At 38.0% G+C, this 24,566-nt stretch overlaps 2 protein-coding genes across 6 annotated transcripts; one reads left to right on the top strand and one right to left on the bottom strand.

Annotated features, from left to right (window-relative positions):
- The first annotated feature begins 9 nt into the window (after window positions 1-9).
- Pex11c (peroxisomal biogenesis factor 11c) lies at window positions 10-4,335 on the top strand. Of its 2 annotated transcripts, none has more exons than XM_018113103.3 (3): window positions 10-219; window positions 1,259-1,623; window positions 1,685-4,335. In XM_018113103.3, exons 1-3 carry the CDS (start codon window positions 151-153, stop codon window positions 1,959-1,961), a joined length of 711 nt encoding a protein of 236 aa, XP_017968592.1. In that variant the 5' UTR covers window positions 10-150; the 3' UTR covers window positions 1,962-4,335. The 2 variants fall into 2 exon arrangements, with proteins under 2 accessions (XP_017968592.1, XP_017968591.1); XM_018113102.2 differs by lacking the exon at window positions 10-219 and adding an exon at window positions 475-574.
- Window positions 4,336-7,103: 2,768 nt separating this feature from the next.
- orb (polyadenylation element binding protein orb) lies at window positions 7,104-24,510 on the bottom strand. Of its 4 annotated transcripts, none has more exons than XM_089256133.1 (10): window positions 24,077-24,510; window positions 21,843-22,525; window positions 12,009-12,213; window positions 10,265-10,593; window positions 9,750-9,886; window positions 9,462-9,669; window positions 8,517-9,409; window positions 8,277-8,457; window positions 7,831-8,216; window positions 7,104-7,760 (listed from the first exon to the last, which is right to left on the bottom strand). In XM_089256133.1, the coding sequence occupies exons 2-10, from the start codon at window positions 21,858-21,860 to the stop codon at window positions 7,367-7,369; spliced, it is 2,751 nt and encodes a 916-aa protein (XP_089112259.1). In that variant the 5' UTR covers window positions 21,861-22,525; window positions 24,077-24,510; the 3' UTR covers window positions 7,104-7,366. The 4 variants fall into 4 exon arrangements, with proteins under 4 accessions (XP_089112259.1, XP_089112260.1, XP_089112258.1 ...); XM_089256134.1 differs by having other exon boundaries at window positions 24,490-24,506; XM_089256132.1 differs by lacking the exons at window positions 12,009-12,213; window positions 21,843-22,525; window positions 24,077-24,510 and adding exons at window positions 10,984-11,372; window positions 11,463-11,748.
- Window positions 24,511-24,566: the final 56 nt, after the last annotated feature.

The raw sequence follows: 24,566 nt of genomic DNA, 5'->3' as shown, positions 1-24,566 counted from the left end.
AATAGTACTCTTTTTGTTGTGTTGTCATTCGGTAGTTCGCGCGGTTGCTTTCCTATTGTCTATTTTTTGTTATTTTTTGTAGATTTACTAGGAACAAAGTTCCACAACTTGAGACATTTATAATTAAAAAATAATTAAGACATTTTTAATATGGGCAGTACAACAAAGTTTGTTGCTGAATTCTGTGATATTATAGATTCCTATGGAGGGCGGGATAAGGTGAGTAATAAATAATTGTTCAATTAGTTCAGCCAAAAAAAAAAAAAAAAAACGTGAACGCATTTATAAAATTTCGGCTTATTTGTTGTTAAAAAAAATGCAGCGTGGCAATCGTGGTGTGGGTCTTGATCTACCGCACCAACAGGTTTTTGTTACCTTGATCAGAGTCGGAAGCGCCATGGTTGAACCTTGCCTTACTTCTTGTTGCCATTCTGCAAATACCTAAGATTTAATCAGTTAATCAGTTATATTAATACCAGACTGCACAGAAGTCAAGACAGTAATGGTACAGATTACGGCATATCGAACATTTACCCGGCAAGAAATCAAAAAGCTTATCGGCTATGAGCGAAAGGTGAATTAGTTAAAAAGTCCCTATGTGCAAGTGAAGTCCAAAACGAATATACCCCATAGATATTTAATTAATGGCTATTGATTGCTTTGTAGTAGCAATGACAACATTGTAAGCTAAGACAAACCCCATTTAGCATTAATAAAATATGAAAGCGACCTATGACGGAAATTGTAATGAAAGTAAAAACCAAAAACCACTTGGGTATAGACGCAGTTATTGAGATGTTCGTCGCATTCGTAGTGTTCTTTTTATCGCTGATAATTTTTTATCTCTTTATAAGTGAAAAACAATTTCAGAAAGTGCTCTAATGGAAGACAAATAAAAGAAAACCGAGTAAGACTGTGCAATACTCGTTCAAGTTAAAAAAAAAAAATAATAATAAAGAAATAAATTAATTTATTCAATAATAGTAGAAAGTAGAGGTATAATAGTAATTCGATATTACTCCCAGCTCTATAAATGAACAGGCCTGCAAATATTAAATTTCATTTCCAACGAAAGATAGAGATATGGTTATAGTCAAGACAAAAGCCAATATACTCTTTTCACTTTGTAAACGAGCATGATAAACAAATATCAGGTTTAAGTAAATAAACGCCAGAGCAACTTAAATATTGAAAAGCAGACATTACAGTATATATATATAATATAGAAATTTTTATATATCATTATTCTCTTTCTCAGGTTATGAAAGCGCTGTGCTACAGCGCCAAGCTTGTAGCTGGCTATCATCTGAAGCGGAATCCCGAGTTGGCTAAGCGCTATGCCACCGCCAGTTCAAAGATATCTGGAGCAAGAGCTACGCTACGTCTTATCGATGACATACCAATGATACAATATGCTTTGGAATATGGGCTGGGGGAAAATGAACCGGATCGCATTATGGCAATACTTGGCGTGACTGCAAATATTGTCGATTTGCTATACTATCCGATTGAGAAAATCTGTTGGCTGTCTGAGCATAAGATTGTGGACGTAAAGCACGCTGACAATTGGGATAATGCCAATTCAGTATTCTGGGTGCTTTCGGTTTACTTGAACCTAATGCGGTTAGTTGCTGAAATGGTATAGATTTCTATGTATTCGATATTAAATAATTCTTAATTGCAGCACACTTCGCAACTTTTGGCTGAATCAGGAAAAGCTAAATCGCAGTCATGAGCTATGCAGCCCTACGAATATTGATGCCAAATCGCTGGCCAAACATCGTCTGGAGCTTATGTCTATCGCCCGCATTTCACTGGACTTTGTGCATGCCGTCAGCACCCTGCCCAAAGGCTACTTGTGGGGTGGCAAATTGTCCACTTTTCAAGTGGGCGCCATCGGAACACTATCAGCTGGCTTGGGCATCTACCAAATCTTTGCTAAAAGAAGACTTTGCAAATAATTCTTGTGGTTATCAGGGCCAATAAATATTCATCAGCATTTGTAGCTAGTCGTTAAGAGGAAATGTGGAATTTTCAAGAATTTGTATAGTTCTTAAATATGTAAGCACAAAATATATAAATTATTAACTAGAAAGTATAAGATGTTTGTATGTTTTGGTCTGTGTGTCCTTTATTATCTATTCCATCTTCATGCTCATGTTGATATACATTTACACGTTTTAGTTTGCATACTCAGCATAAGGTTTACCTATGTTACAGGCCTTTATATATTGTCGTCTCTTTGAGGGTATATCATGTTTTATAATGCTTTCGGCTTTAAATTACTATTTGTCAGTTTAGATAGCAGTCATGATTATTGTTTTACATTAAGTATGCTTTTGATTTGCAATTTAAGGATCATTTCACACATCTCTCTGTTCAGTATAATACATGGGATCATTGGGATTTTCCTCTGCTTCTGTGTGTGTGTGTGTAAATAGCGAGTTATGTCAAAGTTATATTACTATTGTTATTCATCGTATATATATATAGATATATACTATTGTACACAAAGTAAATTTGGTTGCTGTCCAAGCATGTAAATACATATTAACAATTATTTAAATAATTGGGATTTTTTTTGTTACTTTTCTGCCACCTTTTTAAGCTCTTTAATAAGTATTTATGAATAAATATTATTCTTTATAGTTAAAATTTAATTTAATTTTGCTTTAGTATTTTGCATATTAATTCATAACTTATTTAGGCGCATACATTGTTTTTATTTTGTTTATTTTCTGGTTTATCGCAAAGGTTTTATTTCATTAAAAATCTTGTTAGTTGATATTTATAGATATTTTGGGATTTGTTAATTCGTTACCTAACTATTTATATATATTTCTTTGATTACAGCTTATATTGGATTACATACATACATATACATTTATGTATATATATATATATTCATATATATTTATTATTTGTTCCATAGTCATCATCGATCTATATGCTGTACAAAAAAAGCATTCAAAAAGTTCAAAAAATTTCTGCACTCAAAATATGTTCAACTTTGTTCCATTTGCTTTTGCTTTGTTTATTTTATATAATATTATAACCGTAATGCAATTTGAACTTTAGCTCATAACAATATATATATAAATATATATATATAATTAGTTATGTATGTATGCGTATATATATATACTAGGTATGTACGTATTTTATGTATTGTTTGCATGTATATATATATATATACTTTTTATTTGTATTATATGTACATATATATATAATTTTTTTTCATAGTTAACTTATCGGAAGCTATTTAAAATGGCACTGCAGTAATTTTTTATATTCCTATATATAAGGTGGGAAAATCAATTAGAATTAGGGTGAGAACGCTTCCGCTACTCTTCGCGAAGCTAAAATACCCCAAATTTAATTCTTAATGTAACCCTCGCCCTATCCCTATCTCTCAATCTATCGCTTTCGCTATATTTTAACAATAACGCATTCAAATCGGGTATATATGTTCACATATACACCCTCTATCAATTATCTTTAAAGTCATCCATTATTTAAAAATATATGGTACTTGATTATTGCATTTAAAAGCTTAGTAATGTTCATTATTATTCGTATTCTTCTCCATCTTCGTTTCTGTGTATATATATGTATGTGTGTATAAGTCTTTTTAAAAACCTTTCAAATAATGTGTTTGTTTTTAACATTTTAGTATAAAATTCAATTTGCAAATTGTTTTGTTGATTTTTTGTTTTTGTTTTGCTAATGTTCCCCCAAATGTGTCTCACATGTCGCTTATGTTGCTCAATGTTTAATGTCGTATATTGTATATTGTATCGTAATATTATGCTTATTAAAAATATTGTTCATAAATGTAGCTAGAAATATATATGTATAGTTTAGTTAGCATAGTTCTGTAAGAGATATACATAGTCGCCGAATGTATGCATGTATTTAGATTATGTTTTGAGTAGTTGGGGAAAGGTTTCTGGATTCTGCCTTCTTACCTTAGCTGAGCTTTAAAAGTTATATATTTATGTGTATAGTGTGAAATCGCTTAAAAATAAATCTAGATTAACATATCAATTAATTCATTTCGTAAAATACATATATATATATCTTTTTGTTTGTTTAAATGTTTAGAAGTATTTGCTGCACTGTTACATATTACTTTTCCTCTCTTTTTTTTACTTTTTCTTAGGTTTGCTAAAATTTAATATTATCTGATTTTTTATTTTTTTTGTTATTGCGTGGGAAGCGTTCGATTTTGGTTCCATTACATTTCGTTTTATTCAATTCATTGATTGAGTAATTTTTATAAATTGTTTTTTTTTTTTTTAACACTTTGAGAGCTTGAATGAAAATAAAAACTGATATTTCAAATGATAATGTGAAAAGCATCTTTTGAAAATTGTTTTAAAATTTCTTTAATTGTTTTTGTTATTTAAAAACGCGATGTAGTTTGCTCGTAAAATGCGTTAAAAACATTAAAGTAAAATATATACATATATATATTTGTATATATAGTATGTATAATCTTCTTTGAGTAGTTCGAGTACCAATTTTTTTTAGATTTTTAATTGGCTGGGGCTTGGTGAGCTCCCCTGAAATAGCCTTAAAAAGTTATTATTTTAAAAGTAGTTGACCATCTCCATTTTGAAATGTGGTTAGTAAAAGTATATAAATTTGTCGTTATTTAAAAGTCAAGCATGTCTGTTTACATAATCCAAAAATGTATCGAGTATTTGGCATTTAGTTGTTTAGCAGTTAAAAACATTTGATTTTAGTTTTATAAAAGTGTGCTGCCTGCCACAGCACTCATATCGAGTTGTCTGTTTGTTTGTTTAAGAAATCAATCAAGAGAAACAAGTTCTGAGTTTTTCTTTTTTGGTTTTTCCTTTTTAAATATATTAAGGGATTATTTGGTATATAAGTCTTAAAAATACATATAATTATATTATAATTCAGCTAAAGCACCATTTTATGTATAAATATCTTTCAATATATATATATATATATATATATATATATGTATGTATGTGTATATATGTATATTTATATATACATTTTATTATCTAGTTAAAGGTATATGTTTTTTATATGTATACGTGTGTATATATGTATATGTTCATTCGCTTTAATTTCGATTGATTATTCCTTTTTGTTTTTATCATATTTTTATTAAATATTAATGAGTTTCTTGGTAAATATTTGGTTGTATATACATATATGTATATACATAATCCAATTTCTGATGACACCTGATTTTATTCATACACATATATTTGTGTATGTATTTATTTGGAATGCACTTTATGTATAAGGTTTAATAAATATGTGTATATATTATATAAGCATTTTTTTGATTTGTGGTTTTCGTTAAAGCGATTTTATATTTCATTTGAGTGGGGTGACTTGCTGTGTTACTGAAGGCATTAACTATATATTATATATATTTATGTATATAGGCGTTTATAGACTTGAGTAAGCATAATATATAATAACTATGCATGATAATTGTCAAGCATTTGAAGGATTTTATAGCTACTTATTGACATACATCAACTAAATGTAGATGATCCACCCGTTGCCTTATGCAAAACGTAAAATTTTAAGCTAGGCGCTACAACAGAAACCGTTATACTAAGAGGCATCCAAGTTTACCCTAAGACCCGCGTATCATCATTCAGTTTTGAATTAATTTAAAAATTGCTTATTGTTGTGTAGGTCCAATTGTTGTTTTGATTTTGTTATTCCTTTTAAATAGAACTAAAACAAATTCAACTAGTAGTTGCATGGCAGCTATATTATTAACATTTGTTTTTATGTTTTCGTTTAATTTTATTTATTTATTTTTTCTTTTGTTGCGCTACTTGAAGTCTACCATAAAATCCCTGTAGGTTCTCTTTCATCTTCATTTATCCGTCAAAACACAATAATTGGCGAAACAAAAATTGTGATTGGAATGATAATGATAATTATTAATAATATTATTGCCCTAATAGCGCACATTTAACAACTGTTAAACCACTTAATTAGTTACTTAGTTATTTATATATCCTTGGAGTATTTAGTTGCAACGTTTAAAGTAATTAATAACTTGATTGTATTTATGCTTAAATTCGTTTGAATTTAATATTTGATATACGACTAAATGGCAAGTGTATCAGCATGGGGAAGCGCAGTGTTAGGTATTTGCTTAAGCATATTCCACCAAATGGAATTCAATAAGGAAAATAAAAACAAAATAGAAACAATTAGTTGTGTTCATATATATAAAGATATATATGTATGTATATATATGTTTGAAATAGTATATTTATGAGTGTTTTTGTATGTATTAAGCGTGTGTACAAAATATAATGTTTGTGTATTAAATTAAATCGTAATATGTAATCATTTGTTGTTACATACATAGCATCGAGATTCGTTCTCAAAAATACATGAATAATAATGTAAAGACATAAATAATAGGAACAATGTTGTGAGCATTAAAACTAATTTTTAGCCAAAAGTGGCCCGAAAGAAAACAAAAGTTTAACAATCAAAATATATGTTCAACAAAATCTCTTAAATCTATTAGAAAAACAAAATAAACGTTTGACTAAATAACACAAATTCAATGTGACAAAAAAACTTAAGAGCAATTTATAAATTCACAACTTTTAAATCGTATTTAAAAAGTGGAATTTTTAATAAACGCTTAACAAACAAATCAAAAGATATATTTCTGGCTTTGGCTAATAAAAAAGAAGTTATAAAATTTCTGATTAATAGCACAAAAAAAAAAAGAAATATATATTTATAATATATATATAAACCTAGTAAACGGGGATGGGGAAAAAAACTAAACAGAAAAATACTTTTGCAGTTTCCAGAATGGCAGATTCTTAATAGATTAGATAAGATAATACTGTATGCAAAGTAGAACAGCTTTTCGATTGAGCTTCAAATGAAAAAATAAAGTAAGATAGTTTAAATGACCCATTTCATATAGCTGGGGAGCTTTTCAGTTAGCATTTGAATGCCCGCTTCAAATGCTGATATGTAAGCATGATTATCAAAAAATATTATGTATTCGAGTTGATTATGTGAACAATAGTCGTGTGTATAGCCTAAAAGAAAAAGAATGTATATATATATACATATACTTAATATCGTACCGTTTAAGTAAATACATCAAATAAATGAGTAACTTTACAAGATTCATTGTGATTGGGTGTGCGACACAAATAATTTTCGTCCAAATCTGTCCATTCGGAAAGGATAAGCTTCCTGTTGCCTAAAAGTGCATAAATTTTGGTATCACTTAAAATTCATAATTGCATCCCATTATGAACATAAATATGGAACTATTTAAAACGGCACGCTTAAAGTGCGCACAAAATATAGGGGAGACACACACTTAAATCGTCGACTGGTGTTGCTGTTGCTGATATTTGTACAATGAGTTGGCTGCAGAATTATTGCTGCCTGCAGTTGACAAGAGACTCAAGTTGTTCGCCTGCTGATTAGCATGTTGCTGAAGCTGAATACGTTTCTGTTGCGGCTGCTGCTGTTGCTGTTGCGACTGCTGCTGCTGCGTCTGCTGCTGTTGCTGAGTACTATGATGACCCAATTGCTGCAGCTTCTGTTCCATACTGAATCGATTGCTTGACGGCGCTAACGAAATTGTAGATGATGACGTCGTCGGGCCAATGCCAACAAGGGTTTGTGACTTTGAATTTCTTGTCAACGGCTTGTGATTTTTGATAATATCGCAGCTGTGCTGCCATTGCCAACAGCTGCGGCAAAAGTAACTGCAATAGATAACCATAAATTAATATTAGGAGCACTTAATGAAATTATGCTTGGTTAATTCATATCTACCGAAAACAGGAAAGTTCCCGACAGTAGTACGGCCCGTGTTGTACACCGCAAATTGAGCATAGCGCATCTTCCAGATACGGATCCACCTGAACTTTCTTCGTAAATTTCGTGGTGCGAATTTCAATGAAGGCGGCCGACACCGCCTTCATATACGAACGAAAGTTGCTGAAAGTTACACGACCAGAGCCAATTGGGTATTTGTATTTATCTGTATCAATACCAGCATAGAGTACGCCATCAAATAGATCCTCCATGATTGTGGCCAATCCCTCGGCAGTTAGTTTACCGTGTAAGGCGCCCACGAAAACGGTTTTAGTGGGATCCAGCTTTTGAGAACTTGAACGCACATAGTTGGAATCAGCTATAATCCAAGGGATGACCTCCACCTGATTGCAATGGAATGATGAATATAATATAATATGTCTTTTTATATTACGACAACTTACATCTTTCGACTTGATACGCCGTGAGGAAATTTTGAAGAAATAATTGCTGCCACAGTGCGAATCATCCACTTGCAAAACGCAGGCGGAAAGCAAAGCCTTAACCTGCTTATCAGACTCGAATATAATGTAGACATATCCCTTAGGTTGTGCCGCTTGCTGTTCTTTGCCGGGCCACTCCACTCTGTAAATGAAATCGATTATTGATGTATTCACACACATAGTTCTTTATTGTATGCTTACTTTATAGAACCAAAAGGTTTAAAAATTTGTATTAACGATTGCTCACTGATATCCCAAGGTATACCGCCTAAGAATACTTTGGGTGAGTAGTTCGACATGCGATGGGAACGTGGCGGCAGTTGGCCACTCCAAGTACATGTTGCTTCACATATTGCCGCCGAGTTCTTATAGAACTTGGCGACGCGATCCAGATGCCAATCATTGGCATTACTAATGACACTTGGTGGCACACCCAAACTGCTGCCTGTGCCGCCAACCAGATTGCCCAAACTGGGTGCTGAAGAGCTGTTCAGACTGTTTGGGCTGCCGGCAGGCAAATTGCTCGCATAGCTTTGCAGCAGTTGATTCAGCAAAGGCATTTGCTGCGATTGCGCCTGCAGCAACTTCAATGTATTGATCCGCTGCAAATTCTGCAACTTGGCCAGCTCCATGTCCATTATTGAAAAGTTCTCTAGACTACACTGATTAAGGCAATCGCTGCTCAAGTCGAAATTTTGTTGCGATCCACCTAACAGCTGTGACTCATAGTTGCGGTTCAGGTTGTTAAACTGCGGCTGTTGCTGTTGTTGCTGCTGTTGTTGTTGTTGTTGCTGCTGATGGTGCTGGGCATGTTGTTGTTGCAAGTGTTGCTGCTGTTGTTGCAGCTGTTTCTGTTGTTGATGTTGCTGTTGTTGTTGTTGTTGTTGCAGCTGCTTTTGCTGGTGCTGCAACTGTTGCTGCTGCTGCTGCTGTTGTTGCTGCTGCTGCTGTTGTTGCTGCTGCTGCTGCTGTTGCTGCTGCTGCTGTTGCTGCTGCTGCTGCTGTTGTTGCTGCTGCTGTTGCTGCTGTTGAAATTGATGTTGCTGATGTTGCTGTAAAGAAGCGAGCTTGTTGCTATTGACAGAGAGCAGATTCTGCAAAGAAAAATAGTTCAGAATCTAAATATCTCCTTAGAGCAACACTCACAATCATGTCCAATAAATTCGGCTCGTTAAAGGACTGATTACTGTTCTGACTCTCCGGCGAATTGGAGCGCGTTGATGCATTCTGGATATTCAGGCCAAGATTTCCGCTATTGCTGCCGCTTAAGTTGCTATAGCCGTTCTGCTGCTGATAAAGCATATTGATCGAATCTAGCGATAAGCCATTGGCACTGGAGGAGTTGCTGCTATCACTGCAAATATTATTGGTAATTATGAAAGTAAGTGCGCGAGTTTAGAATAAATATATATTTAATTGGTGCCACTTCGTTACCTGACTAAAGGTGAACTGTGAAAGGAGCGATTGTAAATAGATGAAGGCGTACTTGGCGATAAGGGTGCAGAGCAATCGAAGCTGATGTTTGATCTTTGGAAAGCCTTAAGTGGGTTACTTTGTGCAACATTTTCAAACTAAGTTCGCCAATTCGCCCGAAAAAGAAAGAAAAGAAATCAAATAAATTGAAAAATTGAAACACACACAGAGTCGGGGTCAGAGTTAGAGGGAGACAGAGATACAAACACACACACACACATACGACATTTAAATCAATCAAAAATCATAAGAGGTTTAGTATACAGTCCAAGAGAAATAGAGAGAGAGAGAGAGAGAGAGAGAGAGAGAGAGAGAGAGAGAGAGAGAGAGGAGAGAAAGAAAGAGCAAGCAACAAAGTTAGAGAATAGTTTTTTTTTTTTTTTTTTTTTTTTTTTTGGTGCAAATTCGGTGCAATTACGAGATACAAGATACAGGACGAAAACAAGCTTGAGCACAGGTGTGCGTTGAGAACTTACCTGAAAGTAATCAAAACTTGACTTGGTGCCTGGCGAGGCCGAGGACTGAGTTGAGCTAGGTGTCAGTGGTGCATAGGACACGGCAGTCGCCGACAATTGACCGCAATCGCCAGTGGCAGCGACAGCGGCAGCTGCAGCAGTCGCCGAATTGCCAAGTAGCAAGTTATTAACGCCGCTGCCGCTGCTGCTGCCGTTACCTCCGGCGCCGCTTGCAATGCCTGCTGCCGTTGTTGCTACTTTTGTTGGGGCTGGTGCTGTTGTTGCCTGGGCTGCGATTGCAGGGCCGCTGCCGCCACACAAACCAAGCAGATCGTTCAGTGTGATTGGATCTGCAATAAATAAAAAACAAAGTGCATATATATATATATATTGAGAGAGAGGGAGGGAGAGATACTTAAGGCATAAGTAAATATATATATTTGCATGCATAGACATGAGAATAATGTCAACAGCTATCGTTGACTTGGCGCAGCCATCAATAAATCAACCGGCAACTACTGGCAACAACTACAACACTCAAGTGCAACACTGACCACTGCCGAAGTGCGCCTTCGAGCATTTTGCAAATACTCAAAGTGCTGCTGCTAATAAATTAGGCGCAAATATATGCTGTGTATATTCGATCCAATTGCAACCGAGTCGCGATGTTACGATACGATACGATGTGAAAGCCGATATATATTTTTGGGGTTTTTTTTTTGGCACATTTAGCAACTTACTGCAATTGCACTGGGTTGCGTTGCTGTTGTTGTTGTTATTGTTATTGCTGTTGCTCGCACTATTGTCGTATGCCAAGTTCTGCCGGCCATCGCCATCACCAGCTGCCATCATGCCAAGGTTCTCATCAATGGTAATGCTAGAAGATTTGGTTGTGCTGCTGCTGGTCTTGGTGCTGCCGTTGGTGGTGGTGGTGGTGTTGGTGTTGCTGTTGCTGTTGTTGTTGTTGTTGGTATTGTTGCCGATAGTTTTGCCGTCATAGTTGATGCCAAATTCAAATGTCTCCTGCGTGGGCGACCCACTTGGCAGAGCATTTGGCGTCTTTCTCATATAGAGTTCCTCGATACCCAACATGGCCGCTAGTTTCTTCCTGTTCTGATGGTCCGGAATGCTGAAATGCTCAAATGCTTTGTTGCTCGGGTCACGTGTACTCCACACACGAAATTTGGTAGTTTTTGGGTATTTAAAATTTGACTATTACTTGAAAATTTACTGCGCTTCCTTTGCAAATGGCAATTGGGCGTGTACACTTATATTGCAATTTATACAAGGAACTCCGGTCCTAGTTTAAACTACTTTAAACAAAATAATGAATAATAATAATTTAACTATCGAAGGATATTTGTGTGCCGACTTCAAAAGGTAAAAAATGATTGAAATTTATACGTCCGTATGCCAGACTCCAAATAATGTTGACAAAAAAGTGCCAGCAGTGCCAGTGTAAAACGACTTCACAATTAAAAAAAGAGTCTCTATACTATGACAATTGCCCCAATGGCCACTCCAATAATACTGAATTCGAAAATGTCGTCGCTTCAATTGATTATTGGCAAAGATATTCTATATAGAGCATAGAGCTATAGATTCAAACAACTGACATACAGAGATCTTAGATACTTCTTACTTTGCTTAAATGTTAATAGTTCTGAGTTGTTGTTGCAGTTGAATGTTGCATGTTGGTACATTTACATATGTATATATCTAGTTCTCGTTTAACTTAGTTTATATATTAACGTTTATAACATACCATTTATGAATGATATTAGCCCGTCGCTGGCATCGGCGCGCCTGGTCAAAAGATCTTGCTGCTCCTGTTGTTGGTATTGTTGCTGCTGATGCTGATGCTGCTCCAGTATTGAGCTAATCGAATGCCTCTGCAGTAAATCACTGGCACTGGCGCCGCTCAAGGCACGCATGTTGCCGCCGGCAGCGTTGCAATCAGGCGTCTCGTACTGCAAATATAAGAATTTGAATGGTAATAAAATTTTAGTTGCCATCTGTTGGCGGCATGCAACATTGATTGTGGCGAGCGCATATTCATACACCCACACACACGGAGATAGATATGCGCACATGTATGCAGCGCACTGTCATTAAAGTCAGCCCAATATTGTGGCAACTAATGAATCGTTTATCTTTAGCATTTCTTGCCACATGACGGCAGGCGACGCGTCGTTGCAACAACGTAGCCAAGTTGGCAAGACAACCACAAGCACTGGGACACCACCCACAAGCCAGCCGGCAGCTGGCTGCACTGCCAACCGCACACAGGCACAGTCCTAGCCACAGTAACAGGCATAGCTATAGTTTCACTCTCCCCACCCAAACCCCGCCCCCATCAGACAGCCAGCCAGCAGACATGCCCTCCGGCAGCAGCACGACAAAAGCACACTCGAGCATTCGGCGCAATTAAAAGCGCATCAAGTGTCAGTGGAGCACACTTAAAAATGCCAAATTAGTGCAAATATTGTTATCAGGCACTCACCAAACAATTTAACGTAAAATGGCGTACAACTCATTACGTGGGGATTAATGCAGGACAGAGCAGCACCGACGCCAGTTGCTCCAGCAAGAGGTAAAACTCAACTGCTCCACCATATGCGGATTACGTACAAGATGCATTTGCAGATGGCAAGCTGTCTCAATTGCCATCAAGCGAGAGCGGGATATTAAAATCGATTGCAACAAGATTTATATTCCATTGTACAAGGCTAATGTCTATTTTCATATCTAGTATTGGTGCGAGTCAGAGTAGAACTAATGCTTTATCTGTGCTGCTGCTAATTAAATGCCACATTGGGAATATTTCAAGTATTCATTGACAAGGCTATCAAACTCAATTGCTGAGCGACTTTTGCTATTTCTCACAGTGTTTATGCTATCATTAAATTTCCATTTCAGAATTTATAATTATTTCATTTAACAGCTTCAAGTGCGCTCTTGCAGGCTCCTGCAAGCTTCTCTTGTTATCAACGTCTCTTTCAGAACGTGTGTGGGGCAAGTTTTAAATGGAAGTCAACGGAGGCATACTTACTTTTTGTCAACTTGTCACAACTATGTTAAGTACAAAACTTGCTATGGATTTAAAAATTGAATGACAACTTGATGAAGGTACGTGAAAAGTCGGAAATAGCAAGAACATTCACACACACACACTCGCAGGAAGCCCACACATACTGACGCACACCCACACACGCCCACAGTCAGTGGAAATGCAAGTCGATGGACAACCAGCTGAATGGCGACATTGTCGTTGCCTGTTGACACATTTACCATGGCATACGTATGGAGATTTCACAGTTTGTTTCCAGCCAGCCAGCGATAAAAACGGCGTCAATGAATGCAAATTACAAATAGTCTTCAAGATATTTTGTAATGTCGAGGCCACGCGTTTGCGTTTGCGTTTCCGCATTTACGAAAGGCCCAAAGCCGAGAGGCTTTAGCCAAGTCAAAAGAGACTAGTTAGGGTTACTTATGTACATTCATATTGCACCCAACGAACACTGAATGCTCTTTAAGCCAAAGCGAAAGCAAGGCAAGACACTCTTAAAGGAGCTCAAATGCAAATGGCATCCGAATGGGATGCTATATGGAGAGCCAACATTCAGTAAACTTAGCCAAGAGCAAGGCCTAGTTAACGTACTCCTCGATCTAACAATAAACCCCACAAACTAGGAAATTGAATACGACAAAAAATCTTAACCACTCGCCAAACACACATACATATGTATGTGTCTATCTATAAATAAATGTGTATATATTGGGATGGGAGTCGCAACACACCCTGTGCCGGAGCATTTACTACTACCCAGAGACACATCCTGTCCGAGCACATTGCTATTGCCCTTTGTTTGTCTTTGACGTCAAGGATTTTTCAAATTTGATTCAATGGCGCTGCTTGTGGTGGCTTTTCCCAGTGCCCGACTCCTTGCCAATGACTGACTGCCTGCTTGCCTGCCTGCCTGCTGATTCTGATTCTGATTGTCCCATGTAGATATTTTCGAAATCTCGCTGCGCTCCTAGAGTATGGACGCCAAGTAGCAGCCATCGAGCTGGCACTATAACTCAGTAGTTATTTATCCAGTGTCCATTCGACTTGGCTGCTGTACATTTGCTTGATGGTTTCATCTTCGCATTTCTTATTTTTCTCTCCTCTTTTTTGGCAGCCGCTTGACTGGAACTGGAATGTTCTGGGCTGCATTTTAGTGCATATGTGCAGTACACACACACACACACACACACACACACAGACGATAGATGCCCCCAGACAGGGCAAACGAAGGGGTCTCTGTTGGCTGTTTGAGAAAATTACAAGTTTCCGCTTTCAGAAGTCTTACAAATTATTATGTTTGCATCGTTTACAACACTTATTATATGTTGCTGCCCGCTGAGGCTGCTGCCCCAGGCCCAGCCTCAGTTCCCACTGCTTGGCTATGTCTTGGCCTGGCCAAAAAGGGTTTGACATTAAAATTTGATGGCATGTAGTGATAAGCGCCCAATGAAGCTGCCCTCCTTGTTGTCCTTGCAGCTCAATGCAATTCGATTCGAAACGCTGCGATGCGATGCGATGCGATGCCATGCGATGCTACCCCCAGTGACCAGCAAAGCGCAAAAGGTTAATGCACAGTTGTAATTTTTTATGGTCGGTTACATGCTGCAAACTTGGGAACAGCGGCAGTCCATAAAGGATAAAAGTTATTGGCAAATACATTTGAATTTACTTTGCTTATAGAACGCTCAGCCACATAACATCTTATATGCCCTGTTCCAGTGCAACTTCTTAAGTGAGTGATAATGTTTGCAGGGCGGACGCTTTGCATAACGAGCACTTAAGCTTGAAATATGAATATTTGGGGTTAGCTCTGACGTGTTGATAAGTACTGGATACAAGTGAATGCATACGGTTTGTAACCGAGTCTGTAAATCAGACTTGAATAGGTTAAGCCATCTATTGCAAGGGATATTTTTATTATATACCAAACAGATAATAATTTTAATTATTGAAATAGGAATTATTCCGATCAAATTTCAGATCATCATCGATCTAGCTTTATAAGTTTCTTTATCGCGCAATGAAACTCTACGATAGCGAACTCTAAAGGAGTTGAAGACATTTTTTCTACAAGACGGTCCTGCAATCAAGATCCAATATCTATATATACTAATACGATACAATATCTTTATATTTGGGTTCTCAGAGTCGATCATTTAAAGTACTCTATATTAAGGATAATTCCTCTAACAGAAGTAACAAATTTCTATATGCACCAATGATTTTCGGGCATGTCCTAGCCAACTACTCCCGCCCAGAGCTTGCTTACAATAAATAATAGCAATTTACTAATACAATTTCTGCTGTTGCGCACTCAAACATTATTATACAATTATTGCCAAGTAGTAAACTAAATATTTTTAGCCCCAGAGTTGTAGAACTCACACTGTTTGTTGACTGCTTTGTCTGCTTAAAGAGAAAAGAGTGTTTTCATTACAGTAAGTGGCAGCCGCTAACAATTGTGCAGCAGCAGCTCACCTGATATTTGATGACTTGCAAGCCGTTTTGTTATGGCAGCCAGGCTGAGAAAAGCCCTCGTTGAAGCAGATCTGTCGCTTATCTCTGCTTTCAATATTGAGAAGGTGCGAGGCTACCGGCAACAATTGAGCGTTTAATATTGCAAATTAAAAAGCACAGCGCTGCAGTGCACACGCTTGGAGCACAAGGACATAATGCTACTCCATGCCGAGGAGCCAAGTTACAGGGCAACTGTGCCTTGCCGTGCTGTGCTCTGCTGTGTGTTCTGCTGTGTTGTGTTGTGTGTGGGCCTGGGCGTGGGTGCAATCGATTGGATGGGATTCAAATGCCTGCAGGTCACACGAACACAATGCCAGGCCTAACGCAGTGGCAGTGGCACGTAATTGCAGTGCGCCTACAAGTATGCAACATGCGCCCACACACACCAGACAGTTGTTGCAGCAGCACTCTCGGGCTGTAACTGCAGCTGTTCTCTGGGCGTGTGTGTGTGTGTGTGTTTCTTTCGGTTTTGTGATTTTCCTAGAGATGCCATTGCCGGGGCAAATTAAATTGAGTTGCATGTTAAATGTCATTTCATCAGCGCCACTTGATTTGTGCCTTGACACGAAGTCGCTTAAACTACATGCTCCAACACACACATATATACACACACACACACACACACACATAGACACAAATGCAGTTTCAGTGCAAAGCATTAAATGATACTTTGAATGAACTATCAAACAGTTGCAGCTAACTCTGCCGCTGCTCCCGGCTCATGCATCCATTTCATAATAACAATATCGTAATTCAAGCAACTCTCTGACAGAGCTGCGTCCCGTTTACATGGACGTGGGACGCATTGCGCCCCATCCACCCAGTCGAGTACGTGAAGTGAGCGTGGCGACATTTCAGTTTCAACGCCAACATTTCCGATGCCTGTGCGCTTTTGTTGCTGCTGCCGTTGTTATTGTTTCAGTGTGCGTCTGTGTGTGGGGCCTGGGTGGGGGTGGGTGAGAAAGACAGCGAGGAGAGGACAATTTTTTAAAAAACAGCCGTTAACAGGCATTCAATATAGTTATGTGTGTGTGTGTGTATGGGTAGGCGTGTACGATTATTGTGTATGTGCGTTTACGTGTGTGTGTGTGTCTGCTAAGTGGAAATAAAACACGCGCTTTTTGCGTACTGTATTATCTCTGTGAGTTGAGCTGCTTCGGATCGCGCACAACAGGGCGCATGATGCATATTTGCATACCCCACAACATGACGTAGAAAAGCTATATTCGTTGCTTAGGTCATTGGCAATGTAGAAAATGCATAAGGATTGCATATCAATTAGCAATATAACAAATGGATAATATAAGTTAGACCCTTACTATCTACTTTTCAAATTATACCATTTGATATCTAAATTATTCTTCTGTGGAAGAATTAGTTATTATTTAAAATAAATCATACTATATGTTTATAAATATTCAACGTTTAAATTTTGATAAACTATTTATATTTTTGTTTTCGCTTTCGCAATCTTTCTAGGCTTTTGGAAACCAAACTCTATTTCATATATATTTTTAGGATATTATTTCCTATACTTTTCTATGAGCTATAACAGTGCATCTAGCAGTCAGGCATTCTGTCAGGCGACATTCAGAATTTGCATTTATTTCTTTTTTTCAACAGTAAACAAAAAGAAGAAAAGTTTTTCATGCCTATTTAAAAAGCAACAAACTCCGTTGTTGCATCGTGGCCTTTTATGGTTGGTTTTATTGTTTTTGTGCTTCGCTGTTTTGCCTCTTGTTTTCTTTGACTGCACTTTTTGCGCGTTTTTAATGATAACACACAACAGCATTGTTGTTAGCCACGCCCACGTCCCATGCATTAAGTGCTACTTGGATGGGAGAGATGGGATGCGATGCGATGCGATGCGATGCGACGATGTCTGCGCTAAAGTAAATTCAATTGAATTTTTGAAATTTTTAATGCTAGCATCGCATATTGCACTGGCTACGCCCAGTTCACAGCCCAAACAGTCAGCCAACCAGCCAGCCAGCCAGCCAGCCAACCAGCCATCTATCTAGCAATCCAGCAATCCAAGAATCCCACGAACCTCAGGCACCCCACCGCAAAACGCGTCGCATTTTTTTATATCCCTTCTGGCTGGCGGCGGGCGTGTGATTTGCTTGCTATCGACATTTTAATGATGTGCCTCGGGGCGCTTTCGCTGCCATTGTGAGAGCTCCATGAGACGGACGTCTTGAATATTGCACGATACCGGGGAAGGCGCCCCGCTGGTGCAAGGCATTCCAAGGCATTCCGCTGGCCAACGCCATAGTCGCTAAGCTGTCAGGCTGGCTGCCTTTTGTTAAAAAAAAAAATAAAATAAAATAAAAAATAAACTCTGCCATATATATACATATGTATATATTGTTATATATATATGTATGTGCATATATATACATAGTTGCAAGTGCAAATGCTTAGCGCAATGATTTGCTATTGAAATGATTTTTCATTCATTTCATTTCGTTTGAGTTTTCTTTTATAATGCCAATGATTTGCCTATCGGGCGTCTAGCGAGAAGGCTAATAACTGGCAATTGCAGCCAGAAATGAATAATAAAAGAAAGCATTTCGATTATCGCTGATTTTCAACTTAACGAAGGTGCTAATACCCAACAAAGTCGTTAAATAAAACAAACCTAGGTGGGGGTGCGCCCTGAGGAGCTGCCCTAAAGGACAGCCGGAATTAGAGGAAGTGCTTAAAATACGAGGACTTTTCCAGCATGTCAACTAATTTTTCTTCGCTTTTACTTAAACGTAAGCTATATAAGATTGAGATAAATGTAGTATCATATACATATATATCATACATACATACATACATATATTATATATAATATATTTCATATGTATTATGGACATCTACCTATTCCTACGCAGGAATTAAAAAGAAGAACAGATATACATTATAACAACGGCAGATCCTGATCATAAATAAATGTCTTTAGGACTCCAGCAATACTATAATTAAAACCATTAACATTGTTTACCCTTACCTAATATCAACTCGAAACTCGAAACACTAATCCAAAACATTTAGGTGCCATAATGAGTTCGGGGAAATCACCTAGCTCTCATGCATTAAACATTGTCTGAGCTGTAGATAATAAGAAATTTTTCGAGCAGGGAGGACTTTTCCAGCCATATTGTTGAACTACAAATATAAACTGTGTCACAGCGGGCAAAATGAACTTTTGCGAATAAAATGTTGTACAAACGACAAATGTACTTTATTTATAGGCGTTTTTAACAGCAGGCTAACGGCACATAAATAAAATATATTACATAAAATACATATAAATAAAGCGACGGGTGAAGGAAATGAAATAATATAAAGTATACGCCACAGTGGCACAGGATGCATTACTGCACGAATCAGAGTTGGTATTTTAGACATTGCAACCAAATAAATATACATATTATATATATGTATAAGTAAAATAAGTTAGCATATATATGTATGTATGCATCTACACATCTACACACACATACATATATATGTACATACATATATATAAATAAATATGCATTTTTATATTAGGACAACAACAATGGCGGGCGGTGCCATACCATCCTACAGACTGCAGCCGCCGTTCCCATCAATGGGAATGCCGCTTACACGACAAAATTGACATTTTGCATTTACTTACTTTTACTATACACTTTTTTGCAACCACAATAAAATGAGAAGAAAAATTGCATAATAACCCCTTTGAAATGGTCGGATTATCCTTAAATATTTGTGTAAACATTGTAACAAATGCACAGCCTCCATTGTAAGGCCGTGCCGTAGCACAGCCCCAGCCCTCCCTCTCTCCGCACTAGCAGCTCTCGGCCCTCCTTAAATGGCTGAATGATGAGCAATAGACGGGTCCCTTTACAGTCGACAATGAGTAACATTGTAGCTGGGCGTTTCGACTGAATGGCAGAGGAGGAGGATGCTGAACAGTTGGAGAGAGACAGAGAGAGCGAGAGAGATAGAGATAGAGAGAGATAGATAAAGCGATGAGACGCTTACGCATGCAACAATAGCAATGCAAATGGAGGCGCACGGAGACGTCTTACAGTGCAATCACACACACACACATATATATAACCACATGCTCCCACACAAACATATTGACAGGACTTTGGTATCGCTTAAGCATGACAGCAGCGAGTAACATGTGCGTAAGCCGTGCTGCAGCTCTACCATATTATAATGATTACATGTGTGTCACTTTGCTAAGCGCTGCCAAGAAGGAAACACAACCAACGCCCCCGGGCGGAAGCCTTCGAGACAAGTGACAATTTGGGCGGATGGGCTTGCCACAGAATTGACTGAACTGACAAAATATAAACTCAAATGACACTTTTTGAAGATATTCACAAAAGATGGAATCGGATATATGAATTTATATGACTTGGGGCTCAAACAACAGCCAATTCATCAATCTAAATAAATACACAGCATATCACTTAAGCATATCAGCATAAACAAGCATGACAAGGGCGAGAAGACAGCACAGAGAGAGATAGAGAGAGAGAGGTAGGGACAGAGAGAGAGAGAGAGAGAGAGAGAGAGAAGGACAGGGTGAGAGGGAGATAGAGAGATATTAGAATAGAGATATGCCTTAGTTGGGAGCGTAATTGCAGTCTTTTGAAATAGTTCGAAACTTTAAGAAGACATTCAAGATATATAATCAAAACTTAACAAAAATATTCCTATATTAAACTTAATATTTAACAATATTTAGGTTTTATTCCATACAAATTTTATGGGTAAAAATAAAAATGAAATTCTTAATGACGTATCTCAGACACATAACTAAATGCAATTCAGAAACTCATTTGTTTCTTTGCCTAGCTTTAAAACTAAATGTGTTCTATAATAATTTTAGCTAAATTATATTTCGAATAAGCCGACAATATATAGATTCACACCTATTGGTTTAATGCATTCGATAATATATTCATTTCACTAATAATGAGAAAAATCTGCTCTATTATAAAGAACAAAAAACTGTTCATGAAGATATTTCAATAATAATGCTTAAAATCACCGCAGCTAGACATTTGTCAGCGCAATATGTCGAAGACAATTCAATGCGCACGAGGACGTAATCTTCTTAAATGTTTTTTATTGAGACGGGGAGAATGTCAGAGGACGAACTGACAACTATCATAAAAAAAGTTCCTAATGCAGTATCGTAATAAATTTACAATTCAATTTGTTATACAGACATGAATGTACAGTTAGTTCTCTGATTTTCCCTTTTTATATACATGTAGAAACCGCAGAGAGAAGTTTAAGCTTTTAGCTGTCATAGTTTCCTGTTGCTTAATTTAATATTTTCATTTAAATGAATTAAAAATATATAAAAGCGCAGCAAATTAAATCACGCAACTATTTTGCGCAACACAGAGTACAATTAAACGCCTTCCACACGTGCAAACCCACACGCAGACACGACCGACAGACAGCTTAGATGAAGGCGTTGCACTGTCTAGGAGGCAGACACCACGAACAAACGCCGCAAGTTTAATCGAATTAAACTACTCATAATGTGCAACAGACAACAAGAGCCGGCTGCAGAGTGCGATGCGAAAAATCATGAAGAAGCAGGAGCCGCAGAAACAGCACCAGCAACAGCAACAGCAACAGCAGCAGCAGCAGTTGACACTGCATTGCCGTGAGGCGCATAAAGTTAAGCACTAATCTGATTAGGATCATCATCCCAGGCTCTACTGTCATAGGTACAATCAGTCAGTGGCTAAAAGTTGAGCCGATACGGCTGCCGTAGAGACACACAATCATATCAAGGTGCAAACCAAAGGCAGCAATGCCAGCGACAACGGGAGAAAGGGCGGCAGCAGCTGCCGTTAGCATTTGCAGGGCGTGGAACCAGCTGATGCGCTCTGGCTCTCTTGCTCATCTGGGAGTTGTACGTGAGAGGCTCAATTACGGCTAACGCCACGCCATGCCCGTTCGGGCTGGGCGTGCGAATGGGTTTTATTATTATTTACATACCTGTTGCAGCAGGGGCATTGTTTTGAATAAAAATTCCAATTTCCACACTTGTATTTCACGTTGCCGTTAGTCCTGTCGTCGTGTGCGCTCCTTCTCGGCGTCGGCGTCGGCGTCGGCGTCGTCGTCGTCGTTGTTGATGCTGTGGTCGCCTGTCGTCGGCTACACCATCGGCTGCCGGATAAGCTGACAAAGCGGCAAAACAGATGTCGCCACTTCCGTATGCTCACACCTCTCCGCCCCTTGGCCTCGTGTTGTGCCGGCCAACGCAACAAAACAGCTCCAAGCTCCAAACGGCGTGCCTCACCACTTGCTCTCCGTACGCTGATGTTCGCTCTCGCTCTTTTACTCTCGCACAATGGCCGCTCTCTGGGCATACGCTCAATGGTTTGTGCTGCGCAGCGAGTGTCCTCTATTTGAGCAATGTTCGACTCGATGATGCGGCTGCCCAAAAATGTCTGGCGTGCCTCAGGCAAACATGTTTGCTGGCCAAAATGGTATGCTTAGTTTTTATAGTTGTTGCTATTGTTGTTATTTGTTGTTGTTGTTGTTGGTAATAAGGATTTGGCACCACTCGGCACTTCACTACGCAGACAGCAAGCAGATGCGGCGGCCGTTTCAGCTGACTCAAATAATCATCGATTCATTATTCCCTGTCGATGATGAAAATCTCGGGTTGTACCCTCCTGAAGTAAATGGAAAAGAAACAAATTAATGTTGTAAATTATCTAAAGCATAGTATAGAAATTATAGCTTATAATTAACATTTTTCAATATGTAATGGTATGTAATTATTAAAGCTAAAAAAATTACATTCGCTTTTTGTATGTATAAATCGTTAATATAAAATACAAAAGGGTTTCTAAAATTCTTATTATAAATATTTTTTATTTGAAATTTAGGAAGCAAACTAAAACGAAATTATTTATCAATTTGTTCCTTTTTTATTAAATATTTTTAAAAATTGATTTTGAAAATTTCAAGCTTGGCTTACACCAATATTTCAATATTTACTTTATATTTGTAATAGGAATTAACGGTTTCCTTGATGCGTATAAGTCCTAAGTCGCTACACAAACAAGCACGTACACCCAACAACAAAAACACACTGGCACATACACACACACAGCCACGCACACTATTCAACCATTCTAAATGAGCTCACTTAAGCGTTAAACGCTGTAAATCGATCAAGGCGTATCCCCGCAAACATAACTGTAATTAACCATTTTCCGCCATGCCCCCGTTTCGTAGTCAACGACAAGTTCTTTCCAAGTGCTTTCGTGCGAGCGACTGGTTCATAATTTTGTCGTTCACAGTAATTATTTTAATTTTTTTATTTCTCCTTTTTTGTATAGCTAAATGTGGTGATGGGCCAAAATGGACACGGCACTTAAAAGAGGAGAGTCCTGTGCTATGCTGAGGACGTGTTGCTGTCTATGTGTATGTGCATGCGTCTCGGCCGTGTGCGTGTGCCAGCGGCTGTAATCCTTTTGAGAAACAGGAAGCGAAGCTATTATTAGAACCATAAATCAGCATGAAATGAGCAGAACGCCGCAGAGCCAACAACCAGCAACAGCAACAACGAATGGAGCGGAGCGCCAACGGAGCTTGGGTAGTTTTTGTTCTTGTTCTACTAATGTTGTTGCTGTTGCTATTGCTGTTGTCATTGACGTTGTTCTTGTTGCTATTGCCCGTGGTCCTCTCTGTGCGTATTCGTAGTTGTAAAAAGTGGTCGACTAGTAGGAGAGTAGTATTTGTTGTTGCTGAAGCTGCTGGGCAAATGACGTGAGTATGGCAAGGCGTGCGCGACGTAAAACACTCATGGAACAACGGAAAGTTGTAAAAAGACAGTGACGAGGACCGACGATTCCGACGCCACAACAACAGCAACAGCAATAACAACACGAAATCAACACGCACTATAAAAGGGCATTGAAGCTGCACTCGATGAGAGTATAACTGCATCCGAGACTCTGCACAATCCGGCGACTTAGATTTGCCCTTACAGCACTCCTCTGAGTGCACTCTTCGCACACAACAACTATTAAATTTGCCGACTATTGCTGTGCCGGGCCCATTTACCTTTTTAAATATGCATACATACATACATATAAATGCATGTACGTGTGTTTGTGCACACGTAGAACGTTACAATTTCGCAAGTATGCCTGCGCTCCTGTATATATGTATGTATGTACATATGAATGAATGTGTTTATGTGAGTATTTACATACCCGAAATTGTAGTAGTAGCAGCTTATGTTTAGTTTGTTGCACGCGTCACTCACATAAATATTTTTGAATTTAATTTCAATTTTACACGCGCATTCAGTTTTGCCGTTCTACTGCATGCATGCAAAGCACATTTTTTTCGCACACTGTGCCATCCGGCTTTTAACCGTTACTTCAAGTTGTGTTGCGCTTTGCACGCGTTTTCGTTAATTTTACTATGCTACAGTTGTTGCTGTTGGTGTACTTTGCAGTCTCTTTCTTTACACTTGTAAAAATAGGCTACAAGATGAAGGCGTTTTTTGTATATTTTCTATTTTATTTTAAACAGCAACGAAAAAAGAAGTGTTTTTATTTGCACTGCCTCTGGGCTCAACTTTTTCTTGTTGCCGCTCCAGCCAGAAATGCAATAACCTCACCTAACGAGCAATTGAAATACACTGAATCCTGCCGACGACACATGCTGAGAGAGCGCAAACGAAATCTCTATGTAGGT

The sequence above is a fragment of the Drosophila navojoa genome, chromosome 2 (assembly GCF_054131105.1).
Source record: "Drosophila navojoa isolate 15081-1374.11 chromosome 2, UAZ_NAV_1.0, whole genome shotgun sequence".
Classification (NCBI taxonomy): Eukaryota; Metazoa; Arthropoda; class Insecta; order Diptera; family Drosophilidae; genus Drosophila; species Drosophila navojoa.
The sequence above is the reverse complement of the archived record's forward strand: the minus strand, read 5'-3'. Positions and strand labels throughout refer to the sequence as shown.

What these genes read in the sequence shown, in the direction of transcription:
- orb (XM_089256131.1), bottom strand. Translation starts at nt 11,335, where the DNA reads ATGTTGGGTATCGAGGAACTCTATATGAGAAAGACGCCAAATGCTCTG. An exon ending in CAAGTTTTGATTACTTTCAG is followed by an intron (nt 9,887 to 10,264) that starts GTAAGTTCTCAA and finishes TGGCGAACTTAG; the next exon opens with TTTGAAAATGTTGCACAAAG. An exon ending in CGAATTTATTGGACATGATT is followed by an intron (nt 9,410 to 9,461) that starts GTGAGTGTTGCT and finishes TTTTCTTTGCAG; the next exon opens with AATCTGCTCTCTGTCAATAG.
- Pex11c (XM_018113102.2), top strand. Translation starts at nt 503, where the DNA reads ATGGTACAGATTACGGCATATCGAACATTTACCCGGCAAGAAATCAAA. An exon ending in TTATCGGCTATGAGCGAAAG is followed by an intron (nt 575 to 1,258) that starts GTGAATTAGTTA and finishes TCTCTTTCTCAG; the next exon opens with GTTATGAAAGCGCTGTGCTA. An exon ending in GTTTACTTGAACCTAATGCG is followed by an intron (nt 1,624 to 1,684) that starts GTTAGTTGCTGA and finishes TCTTAATTGCAG; the next exon opens with CACACTTCGCAACTTTTGGC.